The sequence below is a fragment of the Muntiacus reevesi genome, chromosome 5 (genome assembly GCF_963930625.1).
Source record: "Muntiacus reevesi chromosome 5, mMunRee1.1, whole genome shotgun sequence".
Taxonomy (NCBI): Eukaryota; Metazoa; Chordata; class Mammalia; order Artiodactyla; family Cervidae; genus Muntiacus; species Muntiacus reevesi.
Window position 1 is genome coordinate 46344714 of NC_089253.1, and position 15476 is coordinate 46360189.

The 15476-nt window shown below is 61.0% G+C and overlaps 1 protein-coding gene across 1 annotated transcript; it reads right to left on the minus strand.

The window, feature by feature from the left end:
• Positions 1-3249: 3249 nt before the first annotated feature.
• On the minus strand, positions 3250-15476 carry LOC136169306 (collagen alpha-2(I) chain-like). Its single transcript, XM_065937093.1, has 16 exons — positions 15456-15476; positions 14613-14708; positions 14335-14517; positions 13963-14129; positions 13725-13835; positions 13226-13353; positions 12274-12969; positions 11518-12008; positions 9815-10050; positions 9384-9473; positions 9128-9275; positions 7158-7390; positions 6746-6935; positions 6080-6181; positions 4616-4668; positions 3250-3313 (listed from the first exon to the last, which is right to left on the minus strand). The coding sequence occupies exons 1-16, from the start codon at positions 15474-15476 to the stop codon at positions 3250-3252; spliced, it is 3009 nt and encodes a 1002-aa protein (XP_065793165.1).

Below are 15476 nucleotides of genomic sequence, written 5' to 3' on the forward strand. Positions count from 1 at the left end.
CCCTGCTCTGCCGGGCTCCCGCGGGGTGCCACGGCGCCTCCCTGGTTCCAACACAGACCCCTGCCACCTGCCTGGTGTGCTGAAGGCCCCAGCTCCCCGGGCCCCCCACCCCTCCCACCCAGCTCACCCCGCCAAGGGAAGGAGGTGAACAAAAACAGCCCGCCCAAAGAGCAAGAAAATCAGGAGCCCAGGCCCCAGGGGCGCAGATCACCCGGGTTCTATGCGGAGATGGGCCTCCCGGTGAGGAGCCTTCCAGGGAGGCTGGCCGGGGCTGCCCCTGGGGAGGCAGGGAAGGAGGTGGGAGGAAATTGCACTGGCTGGGCCACTGCACAGGCAGGAACCAAAAGTGGCACCCGGGCGGGGCGTTCAGGGGGAGATAGCCACATAGCCCCGCTGGCAGGGGTCATTCCAGGTCAGAAATGCCCAAGCAGGAAATGAGATGCAACTTGTAAAGGACATCAAAGGAAATGGAAAAGCATTCTTCTAATATGTCACGGAGAAAAGAGGGAGTGGGGGAAATGCTCGCCCTTGATGAGGGGAGGGCAGGGGGGAGATGAGAGGCACGGGATAATTAAAATCAAGATCATGGAGATCAACAGAGCTGGCGCTCTGGGGGTGGACGAGCACCTTCCTGCAGCCAGGGGACCCAAGGAGCAGGCTCAGGGGCCTCCTGGGGAGCCCCTCTGCTGGGACCCCAGATCTGCGTTCAGAGGCCTGGCCGCCCAGCTGGCTCCTGCAGGCCCAGGGGTGGGGCGTCCCTCAGGGTGTACGTCGCCGGCCACGAGCACACGGCTGGCAATGCCAAAGACGTGGCTGCTGAATGCACTCCTTCTCCTGGAGGAAAACTCTTAGCAGAACCGGTGCCAACACGTGAGGATGCCTAGACCGTTGTGGTGCCCAAGTCTAGCCCCCTCCACGGACAGACAGGGTGCGCCACAGCAAGGAGAGACAGACTCATGGCCTGTCCACAGCCTGGGGCCACACCTGCCCTCCACTCAGGCCCAGCTTCAGGGTTGGCGAGAGGCTGGCTATTGGGGCAGGCCCTGTTCCCCGACTCTGTGGCTGCCCCAAGGTGAGCCTGCCTGCTGCACTGGGGGCGCCCGGGGTGCCATGATAGCCTCCGTAGCAGTAGCACCCCCTGGCAGTCAAGGCGGCCCAGGCTGGCCATCGCTTCCACCCTCCAGGGAGGGAGGTTGGGGGCCACCAAAGATGTTTAAGATCTGAGGAGGCCCACAGCTGCATGAGAGACAGGGAGGAATGCATGGTCAACGCCTACCCCGACCCCGTGGGCTCTGCTCCGTGTGGGCGTTGGAGAACACTTGCTCCCTCTCCCCCGCCCTCTCTGTCCGCGGTCATCACGGAGATGACCACAGCTACAGGCTGGTTTTCTTTATCACGAGGTTGTAGGGGACATTGGTGCTGGTGCACGGGTGAGTGTCCACGAGCTGAAGGCTGTTCACTCAGGTACCTGAGGGCGTGGCCCTTCCAGCTGGAGGCTTCAGTCCCGCCTCTGAGAGGGGCAGGCTGTTCTTCTTCAGTCGCTCAGCCGTGTCCGACTCTGTGACCCCATGGCCTGCAGCACACCAGGTTCCCCTGTCCTTCACCATCTCCCGGAGCTTGCTCAGACTCATGTGCACTGAGTCAGTGGTGCCATCCAACCATCTCATCCTCTGTCGTCCCCTTCTTCTCCTGCCTTCAATCTTTCCCAGCTTCAGGGTCTTTTCCAATGAGTAGGCTCTTCGCATCAGGTGGCCAAAGTATTAGAGCTTCAGCATCAGTCCTTCCAATGAACACCCAGGACTGATCTCCTCTAGGATGGACTGGTTGGATCTCCTTGCAGTCCAAGGGACTCTCAAGAGTCTTCTCCAACACCACAGTTCAAAAGCATCAATTCTTCACGCTCAGGCTTCTTTATGGTCCAGCTCTCACATCCCTACCTGACTCCTGGAAAAACCACAGGTTTGACTAGACGGACCTTTTTACAGGCTGGCAAGTCCCTAAATGGGCTGGACCTAGTTTAGGGAGCTAGGCCAGAGCAAGGCTGGCCGGGGGCTCAGAGGCAGCATTGTTTATCCCAGGCCTGGGCGGCAGAGAGCCTGGTTCTCGGGGTCAGGGTGCTTTCCCAGGCCCCCAGCCCTGTAATCAGCAGCTCGACAGTAACAACTGGGCTTCCAAAGCTCAAGAATTTGGTTCGGAGGCAGCCCCAGCGAGCACCTGAGCTTGGGCGCCGGTCAGCAGGGCCAGCACTGGCCACCGAGGGGACAGCGGCCCGGGGCGCAGGCCTCTCCCGAGGGGAGGGCGATTCGCGGGCGCGGCGGCCACGGGCGCGGTATGGCGGCCGGGAGGCTCCTTCCCAGGGCCGCGGCCGCGCTCGGCTCGCCGGTCCGCGGGGAGGGGCGGGAAGGCAGCTGGACTCGGCGGCGATTTATGGGTCTTTCAGGCGAGCAGGTGCCTCCTCGGGCTGCCCATTGTCTCGCTGGCCTCACAATGGGGCTGCCGCAGCCGCAGGGCCGGCCCCCGCCGCGGCCCGAGGCCTGCCCGAGCGCGAGGGCCCCGGGGCGGCGCGGGCCGCCGCTCCGTCGTGCGCTTGTCGGCGCGTCCGTCCGCGCGCCCAGCGGCGGGGAGCCGGCCCCGCGCGCCCGGGCCTCTGGCCCCGCGGACGACCCGAGAGCCCCGCCCGAGGGCACCCCGCGCCCCGACGTGCGCCCGCGGCCGCGGCGCCCGCTCCTCACGCGCCGTCGGGCACCGGGCTCCGCCCGGCTGGCACGGCCCCGCGCCGCCGCGTCCCGGGCGCACACACAGGGGCCCATTCTTCCCGGCTCCGTGCAACCATATGGCAAATCCGCGTCGACACAGCACCCCCCGCTCATTCAGGCGCAGAATGTCCCGCAACGGGGAACAATCAGAACTCTGTTCGCGTCTATTATGGATGCGGACGGGCGAGAAAAAAAATCATTTAACTCCAAGAGATAGCCAGCTAATTACCAACCATATGTGAGCCCGGATTCAAAGTGGTGCCGAGGAGTTCATTCTGAATCGGGGCGACTTTATTAGGTATAGAAGACAGATGTCCGGACAGCACAGGCATCACAGAAAATCGTGTCGGGGAGTTCTTGAAATGTCCGGGAGAGCTCTTTAAATATTAAAGACCCAGCCCTGCTGAGGGGCTGGGCCGGGGTCCTCTGGGAGCCCCGGGCCGAGGAATAAGACTTAGCAACAGCGACTGCTGCAGACGCCGGGCCCTGCGGCCTAAGGGAGGGGTCCCCGCCTCCTCCCCTTCCCGCGATGCTCCCACGCCGGGTTCTTAGGTGCTCTAGGTGCGGGGGGGGGGGGGGGGGGGGGGGGGGTACGCAAGGAACCCCCCCCCCCCCGCAGTGATGGGTCAGGGGGTGGCTCTGCTTGGGCACCAAGTCCCCTGATTGTCCCCAGGAAAGGAGCCAGAAGGAAGGTGGGGTTGGTGGGAGCAGAGAGCCTGGTTCCACTGGGCCAGCCAGAGCTGAGATGGGTTGGACTGTGCACGTAGTAGGTCTTCCAATGGAATTTAGTGAATGTGTGAATGAATGAATGAACCAAGGGCAGCCGACTCACCCCCAAGAGAAATCCCTTGAGGGGGTGGGTGGGAGTGGGGGCCAATGAGGAAGGAAAACACTTCTGATTTCTTAACCAAGAAAATAGCCTCCGGCCATACGCCCCATTCTTTGAAGAAGGAAAAAGAGAAAGCTCGTTAGAGAGAGAGAGAGAGAAAAAAAAATCTTTCTCTGTTTTCCATGCAATGCAATTACGTTCCAGCTTTTTCTCCTTGTTATTCTTTTAAGCCAAATGTCTGAATAAAAGGATTATTCCCCCGCTCCCCCCCACCCAGGACCGTGGGGGCCTCTGCTGGCTAGATTAACTGCCGCCCGTGGCTTCCACATCTTCTATGAAAATAAGTGAGGTCAGCTGCCATTCAATTGTCACAGCATATATATTTGAAAATTTAAATATTTGAATCAAAGGAAAAAGGAGGATTTGCATTTCTGCCCAACGCAAGGAGCGCGTTCCGTGAACGCCGCACAATGGAAACGTTTCAGTGGGAATGAATTGTCTCCTCGCAGGAGGATTCTGCACAAAGGCACCCAATGCTTTCTCTTTTGTTTCTTCTGCTTTTGTTTTGCGTTGTGTTTTTCTTTCCTGTTACCCGCTCCATCCAGGAGGGTGTTTTCTGAAACTTGGTGATTGACTTTGGTTGCAAGGACATAAAGAAACATGGAAAAACTCCCAAGAAACGCTCACATCAGAGGCCCCTCTGGCACAAAAGCAAAATTTAACTGAACATGCGAGGGTGGAAAAATAGATATAGGGGACTCCTAATACCACCAGAAATGGGCTAATCAGCTGACTCCAGCTGGACTGGATGAGGCTGCTAACGAAGGCCCAGTGGGCGGGGTGGAGGCCCAGGAGCTCCGCAGCCCTTGGCCTGGGCTCAACCCTGCCGATGCCCTGATTCTCCAGGGGACCCAAGTCCATCAGCTCCAGATGTGCCCTCTCCCCAGTTAGTGTTAGGGGCACACTGCCATGGGCTTTGCTCCTGGCTTTTTCATTTTGTCCTCGGAAAATGGCATTTTGCGGGCCTCACCGCTTCCATGAGGAGTCCCCAGGTGTCAGGACGTTGCTTCTAGCGGAAGCCGGCTGGGAGGCGGTGTCATGCGCTGAATTAGAAATGGTCTCAAAGCCTGGTCTGCGTGGGTCTGGAGGCCAGGGGCGTGGCCTCTCTGTCCGGACGTGGGTCTGGACAGGTGTCTTCCCTCAGTAGAGCTGGGGTTGGGTGGGTGCTGGGGTATTAGTCTCCCAGGGCTGCTCTGACAACGTTCCTCGGACGTTCACGTCTCCAGTCCTGGAGGCTGGAATCCTAGACCCAGCTGTGGGCGGGGCTGGTCCTCCTGGGGCCTCCCTCCTGGGCATGGAGATGGCTGTCTCCTCCCCACGTCCTCACAAGGTCCTCCCTCTGTGCCTGTCTGCGTCCTGACCTCCTCCTCTCATGAGGACACAAGTCCTGTGGGACTAGGGCCCCATCCTTGTGACCTTGTTTGAAATGACTCACCTCTGTAAAAGTCCTCTTTAAAGGTCACCTCTGAGATCCTGGGGGTTAGGACTCAGGAGAAGTTTTCTGGGGACACAGCACAGCTCGGCCCGTAATCCTGGGCTTCCAGTTAGTGCATCATGCCCTGTAACCTGGGATTCCCAGTGGGGAGCTGCCTGGGTCAGCGTGACAGTGGGGGCTGGGCGGTGGTGCCAGCTCCCGAGGCTGGGGGCGGCGGGCTTGGTGACCAACGCTCATGACTAATGCAGGCTCTAGGGCCTGACACTTTCCAGAGAGGCCTCAAGGGGCATCCGGAGACCCCCATCCTTCCGGGCCCCTCCCATCTCCCTTCTGGACTGAATATTCTCCTTGGAGTCCAGAAATGGATGCTTATCTCACGCCCAGCTCCTTTGGAACTGGGCCCCAGTCCAGCGGGGCAGGGAGAGAGGGCCCCAGTCCCCCTCCTGGGCCTCAGGGTGGCCGCTCTGCCGAGCCCCTTGCCCCACAGATTCAGTGCTTCCTGCTTCTGTCCCTGGTGTCTGACCCGGGCTTTTCTTTCCTTTTTTCCCTCTCTTATCACATTCCTGACTTTTCTTTTCTTTCCCAATGTCCCCCCACCCCCCGCAATTTCTAAATACAAATCAAAGCCCAGTAGGGGCTGAAATGTGAGACGGACTCCACACTGTGCAGGATGACCTGGGGCCGGAGCCCAACACCAGCCCCCCCAACACCCTCCAGTGGCTGTGTGACCCACACAGGCTTTCCTGACCTCTCTGAGCCTTGAAGGCAGGCCTCTTCCATGGCAAGCAAAATGCTGACCTGGCTCGTGGGCAGAGTGAGAAGGAGCTAATGAAAATGGCTGAAAAAACACTCCAGGCATTTAAAAAATGTCACGTAATTGCAAAATAATAATGATAACAACAATATACTTTGGAATTTTGCTGGAACTTAGAGTGGGCCCAAGTGGAATTTGGCGTGGAGGGGGCCTGCCCTGGCCTCTGTCCAAGGGGCTTTGGTTACTGAGGTGACCCCAGGACTCCGCTCGAAGGCGGCTCCTCTTGTAAGGTGGTCCTGCCTCGTACGCTTGCTCCCCCACTGGCCCCGGGCCAGCTCAATGAGCTCCTGCCACAAGGCGCAGGTCACACGCCTGGCAAACCAATAGTGTTTGAAAATTTTTTTTAATTCTCATAATGAAAATAGCCTTACGTTTCCCTCTGATTGTAGAAGTATTTTACACTCATTGTGAAAAAATGCAAAAAATACAGAAATGCATCAAAAAGAAAGTAAAATTCCTCCAGACAGAGCCTCCCACCCGAACATCATCAGAGATGGCAGTCTGGGGCTCTACACAATTTCGGGACCCACGTTTACTTTTTAGATCCAAAGTATATATTCTAGTACATATTTTGAAGCATTAGAGCAAATGCATATACACACATAGCTTAATTTCAAAACATTTAACCATGATGAGAGGTTTAAGACCCATAATATGAGTGTGGTAAACGAAATGACAGACACACCGTTTGGAAGAAGGATTTCGGCACAAGCGGCAGCTGGTAGCAGCGACTGTAGCAAAGTTTGTGTCTTAGTACATGTGTTGGTGAAGGGCTGGACCCTCCCCCGCTGACAGGTTGGGGCGGGGGACACTGTTGTTGAAATGTGGCACCACCAACGGGAGGAAAGCACGGATGCTTGTAGAGACCACTCGCCAGAAGGGATGCGGTCACTGGAAGTGAGGTCCAGGGTGGCCGGCGAGGCGTGGGCAAGGCTGCCATCCCAGGACACCTCGCAGGGGCAGAGGAGCGCTCCACTATTCCCACGGATGGTCTCCATCCCCATGAGGCCTCCAGCAGCGTTCCCACCGAGAGGGAAGTCTCTGGTTAATGAAGTGATCGCAGGGGTTAGGCCAAACCATGTTTGTCTCGAACGCATGTGCAAATCTTGTTTGAAATGTTTCCTGGAAAGAAATGAAAGGGGAAGCCTGAGGGGGGCACCTGCTATTTCCACGCTGATAGGAAATGGTTTCCATCCCGTGGCCATGGAAACTTCCACGGTGCATCCAGCTGTGTATTTCCCACGAGCCCTCCTGCCTGCCCACAGCTCGTCACCGAGTCGGTGCAGATCCCAATCCGGCAGCTCGGGCGTCGGGGTCAGCGGAGCTCTCTGGCCCAGGCCTGAGTGCCAGCTGGAGCCCCTGTGACGTCCCCCACTGAGCCCCCTGGGCCAGGTTCCGTGCTGGCTGGGCGCTGGGCACGCACAGATGGAGTGGGCCGAGGGCTCCCTGAGGACCTGCGTGAGGGAGGTGCTGGAGCCTGTACTGGAAGCTTGGATCTGGGGGAAGGGGCAGGGCCATGGAGCCAGCAGAGAGGGCACTCTGGGCAGAGGGATCAGCGGCCAGGAGCCAGCTGGACCAGCTCACTGGTGCCGGCCGAGTTTGGACCTGACCGATGGCTCGCCTAGTATGGTGTGTGTCAGCCCTGTGCCTGAGGGGACCACAGCAACAGAACCGAGAGTCTGAGGAACACTGGCGGTGTTCAGTCGCTGAGTCGTGTCCGACTCTTTGTGACCCCGTGGACTGCTGCACACCAGGCTCCCCTGTCCTTCACCATCTCCTGAGGTTTTGCTCAAATTCGTGTCCATTCTGGCAATGATGCCATCCAGCCATCTCATCTTCTGTCGTCCCCTTCTCCTCCCACCTTCAGTCTTTCCCAGCATCAGAGTCTTTTCCAGTGAGTCAGTTCTTCTCATCAGGTGGCCAAAGTATTGGAGCTTCAGCTTCAGCATCAGTCCTTCCAGTGACTATTCAGGACTGATTTCCTTTAGGACTGGCTGGTTGGATTTCCTCGCAGTGCAAGGGTCTCTCAAGAGTCTTCTCTAACACCAGAGCTCGAAAGCATCAGTTCTTTGATGCTTGGCCTTCTTTATGGTCCAACTCTTACATCCGTACATGACTACTGGAAAAATCATAGCTTTGACTGTACAGGCCTTTGTTGGCAAAGTGATGTCTCTACTTTTTAATTCACTGTTTAGGTTGGCCTACGCTCCCCTTCCAAGGAGCAAGCATCTTTTAAATTCATGGTCTGGGAGCATACGGGTCCCCTGTCTTTCTAACGGGCGCTCTGGCCTGAGTTATGTGTCAGGAGTATTTGCTGGTCCAGAAAATGGCCCTCTTCCTGTTTTGGAGCTGTTAGTGGAGCAAGTCCATCACCCAGCAAAGCACAGGTTTGTAAGTTCATGGTTAAAACGCAAGGTCACAAAGGACCTTCTTCGTTATTCTCACATTCTCATCCCCTGTGGATTCTCCCAAATCCCCGCCCCTCCATCCTGGGTCCTGCTGCACACCCTGCCTGCCCCTGCGCCGTCTGCAGTCCCGTCTGCGCCCCAGACTGTGCTGAGGGGAACCCTGCATCTCAGGGCTCATCCTCCCCTCCTGGCGGCAGAGGCCTGAGGGGCAGCTCGACTCCTGGATCAGGAGACAGAGCAGGCAGAAGGCCCTGCTGACCCCAGGGGCTGTCCCCCGCCCCCCACCCCCGCGCCCCACCAGGCCTGCCCACTGCGTCCAGTCCAGCCTGGGCATCTGTTTCTGCCTGGAAATTGGGGGAGGGGCGTCTGTCCGTCTATTCCGGGTTGCTTGAGTCCCAGGAGCGGTCGGTCCAGTTCAAGGAGGTCCCACGCTCGCCAGGACTTACCAGGCCTCCCCAAGTGCCAACCTGGGGCGGGCCCTGCCGTCGGGGTACGAGGGACCGACCTGAGCAGGGGTCCTGTGGCCGCCCCCCACTTCCACCCCCAGCCCGGCCGCGCCTGCCCCGCCTGCCGCCCCCACTGCGCCGCGCGCGTCTGTTTGGAGAAGAAAGCGGGCCAATTTGTTTTCATTCAGAATCACTTAAGATCCCATTTTGGAGAAATGAAAGGAGAAAAGTGCGCGTCCCGCGCCCGGCCCGCTGGGTGCCCGCTCGTGCCCGGCGGCGCGCGGGTGGGGGGCGGCGCCCCTCCCCCTCGAGCCCCCAGGCCCGGCAGGCCCGGGTTCGAGGGCGGCGGACGCCGCCCTCATCTGCATGAAGCGCACACTCGCGGCCCATCTGCAAAGGCGCAATTAAACGCGGGGGGCGGGGGGCGCCCGAAATTAGCATTTCCGCGGCCATCTGGCGCGAGGAGCGGGCGCGGCCGGACAAAGGGCGCCGGGCGAGGGGAGCGGCGAGTGTGCCGCGGCATTGACCTGCAAATGAGGCTTTGTCAGCGCGTTAAAGCTGGCCGGACCCCCGACCCGGCCCCCGCCCCGCCTGCCGGCCCGCGGCCCCTCGCGGCCCAGGCCCAGGCCGGGCACCCGGAGGCCTGACTGTCGCTGGGGCTGTGCAGGAGGTGGGCCTGGGGGCTTTGGAGCCCCTCGCCGGTCCGGTCCTGTGGCCGCACGGTTCTGCAGCCCCGGGCTGGGGGTCCCCAGCCGCCCCAGCCTCTATTGCAGCACCTCTGAGCCTTTGATGGCCTGCCTACCTCTGGGGCAGGACTTCCTGGGGGGAGGCGGGCGTCCTTCCTAGAATCCCAGCTGGTGGGTGGAGGGGGCATGGATGGATGGGGGCGAAATACTAAAAACTGACCGACTGAACATCTGGACAACCCCCCATGGTCTTTAATGTTCTACATCTTCTGAAACGGTGATTTTTAAGTCTTCTGTGGGCCTTAGACGGCAGGGGGACTCTTCGGCACATGGCTTTCCTGCTTGGTGACCCAGGCTCAGTGACAAGCCAGAAGTCACACCTTCCTTGCTCAGGACCAAGTCCTCGGAGAATCTCAGCTGTGGGAGAGGGTGGCTCTAGATGAGCCCCGTGAGCCCTGGCGGGTAAACTGGGGCTGCAGGGCAGGCCCAGCGTCCTGGAAGCAGGAGGCAGGACGGAGCCCTGGAGATCGGTTCCGTCTAAGTCCCCATCGGCATCGCTCAGACTCTGGACACCCCCGAGGACGGTGTGTGAGGCCGTCTCTGGGCCTTGGTCTCCCTGGGGGCACAAGTGGGCCCCTGCTGATCCCAGAGTGATGTCCTGTGGGCTGCGGCCGCTGGACCGCGTCGCCTTTCAGTCCCAGCTCCCGGCACATCTGAAGGGGCTGTGGGGTGAGGGACCCTTAACCCAGCCTGAGGGTGAGGATGCCTCCTGGAGGAGAGAGGCAGAGGCAGGACAGGGGGAACATTGTCCATCGCCGGGTCAGGGATTCTGTCCCTGGTGTATGAGGGGGTGATGCTGGAGATGCAGGAGGTGCTGGGTTCTAAGGCTGTGAGCAGCTATGCTGAGTCATGATTTGTGTGTGTGTGGGGGGGTGTCTTCAAATACTTCCCCTCAGCAGGGGTCAGAATTCTAAAGTATCCCCAAAATATATTCCTCAGGGCTCAGGTGAGGTCTTCTTCAGCTGCTCCGAAAGAGAAAGCTGAAAGTTGAGTAGTCAATGACACTCTAGTGAAAATTAGCCTGCCAACTAATTTTCCTGGAAATTGGGAGTCGAGGGACAAGTGTCTGAGCCCGAGTCTCTCGGGCAGGTGCCCCCAGACAGGGAGGGTGTGGGGCTGCAGGTGTGAAGGCTGTGCCTGCCAGCCACCCCCAAGGGGCAGGCGCTCTGATGTGCCTGAGTGACCCTCAGCCTCAGAGGTGGGTCCTGCCTGTGAGGTGGGGCCACGGTCTCTGGCCTGGGAGCTCTGGTGTTTCTCCACCCGGGCCTTGGACTTTCACTGTGCAAATAAGGCAGAGTAGCACTTGAAGTGGGAGTGGGGTGGGGTGGAACCTCAGCGGGCTCCAGAGGACCTGTGTCACCGGTCCGCGGGGACAAGGTGCTGGAGGCAGGTGGAGGGCGGTGGCCCTTCTTTAGTAAGTGCTTCTGGGTGGGCATGTCCGGTTCTCAGGGTCAAGTCCATCAGCAGACCGTGGAGCCCCGTCTAGTCTTGTGAACGCCTGCAACTCCCCACTCTCGTCCCTGGCAGTTCACAGGCCCAGCCCCAGCTGGCTTCCTGCAGCCCGGCATCTCCTAGACGGACGTCAAGGGGTTCTCCGTGCTCTGGGTCCCCTCCGTAACCCTCTGAAGGGGCACTGCACGGCTCCAGGGGACACAGTGTCTCCAGTGGGCACCCCACGAGTGCTATGAGGGGAGTGCCTGGGGCACATTCTGCTGGCCCTTTAGCAAGTCTTCAGGAAGAAAGGACTCCTTGGCCTGGGCTTTGGCAAGTGAGTAGGAGTTTGTTAGTGGAGATGGGGAGGAAGGACCAGTTTGGCAGGTGATGGACCCGGGGTGGTGACCATGGTGATGGTGGGGGGCGCTGGGGCAGCTGCTGCTGGTTGGATGGGAGGGGTGGTGGTTGGGGGCTGGGCCTGGAGACCAGCGCTTCCTCCTTTGGTTTTCCAGCCCCTGCTTCTAGAGCTGGGTGGGAGCCTGTATTCACCCCTCCTGGCTTTGGGAACACTCTTTTCAGTGTGACCGACGGGGCAGAAGAGCTGAGTGACAGGCAGCTCGTGGCCCAGCCTTTGGAAGGCAGGGTGCCTCCGAGCCAGGGCCTTAGTCTGGGCGGGGCCTGCGGCTGGCCAGGGCACTCCACTCCCAGCGCTCATTTGCCCTGTTTGCGTGGCGAGCGTGCGAGGGGGAGCCCGGGAAGCCAGGAAGGAGCCCCTGGACCCAGGTCTGGCTGCCCAGGAGGGCGAGGCTGCGCCCAGGCCGCGCGGCTGAGCCCCGCTGCCTTCCCTCGCCGCTCCGTCCCCTTCTTCTTCTCTGGCCCACAGGTGGCCCCCCGGCAGGAGTCTTGGCGTGGGAGAGCCGGCTGGAAGAGAAACAGCTTCCCCCTGCCCGTCCCCCGCCGCCTCCCTGAGCTCTGGGAGGCTGCAGCCCGTGCCCTGATGCAGAGCCCAGGGCTGGGCTAGGCCAGCCAGACCATCCGAGGCCGGTGGACTCAGAAGCCCCAGGCCATTCTGGGACTCCCCTGCAGGGTGTTAAAGTGGGGAGGGTGGGGGACCTTCTGCCTTCAATGCAACCTGTGAGTCCGCTTGTTTCCTAGGCTGCTCGCACCTGACCCATCTGTGAATTGGGTGCAGTGAGACTCGCCCGATGTGTGTTGGCTCCTGTGGGGGGACTGCCTCCCCTAAGGCTGGCTCTGAGGGCTCCCTGTGCCCACGCAGGCAGCCTGCTGTCCGCGAGGCTCTGCAGGTGGGACAGGGCCTCTGCCCCTTCTCCACCCACCCTCACACCTGTCCCGGGCACCTGTGGTGGGGCATGTCCCAGCCCTCCATCCCCACCCGTGGCCCCCGGGCGGGTGGGCGGTCTGGGCAGCACCGGCTCTGGGCGGTCGGTACCCAGGCGCAGGAGAGCCCAGGTGGGGGAGGCGGCCGCCAGGTTGGGCCAGGCCGGCTCCAGTGGACGCTGAATGGGCGCTCTGTCCTGCAGCCCGCGGCTGTCATCTGCCGCCGGGATTCGGTTTCCTGGAAGCTGGTGCGGCTGCAGGTGGATTCCGTGCGGCCCGGTGACCTTGCAGCCCGGAGCCCGGGTGCCTCTGAGCCAGGCGGGGGCCGCAGGGGGCGGGAACACTGAGGCCTTCTCCTGGGGGAGCAGGGCTGAGCCGGCCGGGAAAGCAATCTGCCCGCGCCCTTGGGCCTCGCGGGCTTGCTGGCAGGGAGAGGGGTGGCCGGGGCAGTGGTGCCAGGCCTTGGCAGGGCTCACGGGAGGCTGGGCCAGCTGGGTGCTGGGTAACCGAAGCTGCCTGGACACACGCGGGGTTTTGTGGAGCGTTTTCAGGGCACGGCTCTGCCTGCCTCCCCCTGGGGCTGGTGACAGGATGGAGACATGCAGGGAAGGAAGAGATGAGTGTGTCTGTGGGCGCTGGGCGCCGGGGGCGGGTGCTGGGTCAGACTGCCCGCAGCCTCTTGTCTCTCCACGCAGCTTGGGTTCTGCGGGAGGTGAGGGCAGGGGTTGACCCGCCCTGCTCCCTTTAGGGGGACAGAGATGCTCCACGGGGTCAAGGGGCCTGGAGGTTCCTGGTGGTTAAGGCAAGGAGCTCGGAGTCAGGCGTGCCAGCTCACTGGGCGCCCACCTTCCAGGGACCCCCCTTGCACAGGCACACTTTGGGGAGTGTTTCTAGCTGCTGAATCTTTCATTCACAGATTCATTCGTTTTGCCCACAGCCACCCTCCTGTGGGCGCCCACCTGGCTGCCTGGGGCAGGACATGGGGTCAGAGGTGGTTGGCCCATCCTCAAAATCTGAGAGGAGGGGTCCTTTGAGCTGCAGCCTCCTCCGTGCGCCTGAAGGGTCTTTCTGGAGCGTCAGGGCTGCTCTGTACCATGGGGCGGCGAGGAGCAGAGTCAGGGCCAGGAGGGTGGTTTTGGCCCTGGTGGGGTGTGGGTCTTGGTGTCTCCAGTTCAGCCCACAGCAGTCACACCTGGAAGCAAGTGAGTGTCCACGCGTCGGGCACGCTGAGCGTGGCTACAGCAGATGGAGGGAGAACCCGAGAACCAAGAGGCGCCTCCGGACCCGGGGAGAAGGACCAGCAGCAGAACAGCCTGGATGGTGGGCTGCTGCCCGTGTCCCCGAGGAGCCCGTGTGTCCATGGGGCCCGTGTCCCCGAGGAGCCTGGGAGGGAGCGTAGGGGACCTCTGGGGACAGTGGGCCTGCAGCACTGGAGTAGAGCATTCAGTAGGCGCCTACTGCGTGCGCCTCACTGCCTCGCTCACAGCAAGCGTGATGCGTGGGGGGTCCAGGTGCAGGCCTATGTTTCGAGCCCCCCCCATCGCATGCCCCCGTGCCTCGGTTTCTTCCCTATTGGTGGCGGTTCTCAGCCACTGTCACTGAGGCTTCAGTGGGGCTGTGCAGTGGCCTCCCTGGGGTGGTGGGGAGGGAGCCTTCCGTCTGCCGGCTGGCCTTCAACGGGGCAGCGCGCGTTTACCTTGGGCCCTGCGGGATGAGAGAGAGGCCCAGGAGGAGACCGGAGGACTTAGGGTCAGAAATGGAGTTGAGAGCAAGGCCGGAGCCTTGCAGGCCCTGTGCCCCAGGCCGGCCAGGCAAGCCGAAGGCCCGCTGATGATCAGCCGCCGGCCCTTCCTCCCCGAAGTCCTTGAGACGAGGCCTTGTGCATGGCAGGAGGGACTTGATTAAGACCCTTGGAAATTACCTAGTGACGTCACCCAGCACCCTGACATCCTGACGTCCGGACACCACCCACCATCCTGACGCCCCTCTCCTTAGAAGGTGTCTGTCCTGAGGGTCCCCCACCCTCGCTGGATGGCCCCCAGGGCCCCAGCACTCAGGGCCTCCTCACCTCCGCCTGCAAGTGCGCGGCCTTGACCCGCACGAGCCTCCTCTCCTGAGCCCGCCGATCCATCTCTGCTCTGTCACCTCCATTGTCCTTGGCAGAGGGGCTGCGGCCCCGCCTCCTGGGTCTCGGGCTGAGGGTGCGGGTGGGGGTGATGGGTCCCCGTGTGCACGCCCCCAGGCCTGGTTTCTGGCCCCGGTGGGGGGGTGTGCACTGAGGTGGAGCTGAGTCTGCTCCGGGGGTGTCCCACGAGTGACTGCAAGAAGCTTCTGGCAGCAGGGTGCCTCGGCCTTGCGGCGGGGGCTGACCGTCCCCGTGGACCCTGGGCCGCTGTTCCGGGACAGCCGGATGGTGACGTGGGCCTCGCCCCGTCGGGTGGCCTGAGCGGGCCCGTCAAGGGGAAGGTCTGGCAGGGGCCGCGCAATGTGAGTTTGCCCTGGAGCCGTCTTTGTAGCGGCGACATGCGTATGTTGCGTGTTGCAGTGGTGTAAAGTCGTCTTGCTGGGCTTGCTGCCTCTCCCTGACCTCACTGAGCTCTGCCGCTGGTGCCCGGGTGTGAGGCTCCTGGGGCTTTCGTCCTGTCTTCTCTTAGGCTTTGCGCCCTGCTGGCAGCTTTGAGAAGGTGGGGCCGCAAAGGTGATCTGAAGCTCAGAGAGCCTGGGGGCGCTGCCCAAGGACGCACAGCTAGCGTGCGTCTTGGCACTCAGTGGCTGAGTCAGAATGGGAACATGCTTGTATTGTGTGTGTGTGTGTTTGTGTGTGTGTGAGGAGTAGGCAGTGGGGAGGAATAAAGCTAAGAAACAACTAAAAGGAGCTCAGTGAGGTTTGGTAGATTGATCAGCAGTTAGGCTTGTAACAGAGTCCCTTGAAGATTCAAAGGGAGTTTGGAATTTTCCTTCATGGCAGGTGCAGTGGCAGCCTTCTTGGAGCCAGTGGGCGTGTCCTGCTGGACCCACTGCATTTGGATGCGTTGGATAGGCACAGTGCTTCCTGCCTCTCTGGCCCGGGTGGGCCAGCAGAGGAGCTTTGTTCATACTGCCTGGGAATTCTCTGCTGGTTGTTTTTAGCTATATTCCTCCCCACTGGCCACTACCTACACTCCTTGGATCTGGCCTCTCTGGCCTCACCATCCAGTCTGAGAAGGCCAT

Bases quoted from the DNA above. Each gene is read 5' to 3' on its own strand.
- LOC136169306 (XM_065937093.1), bottom strand. From the start codon at position 15,476: ATGGCCTTCTCAGACTGGATG. The intron at 9,276-9,383 runs GTGCCCGGCCTG...CCTCATTTGCAG, and splicing joins AGCGACAGTCAGGCCTCCGG to GTCAATGCCGCGGCACACTC. The intron at 3,314-4,615 runs GTGAGGCCCGCA...CCCCGCACCTAG, and splicing joins GGGGACTCCTCATGGAAGCG to AGCACCTAAGAACCCGGCGT.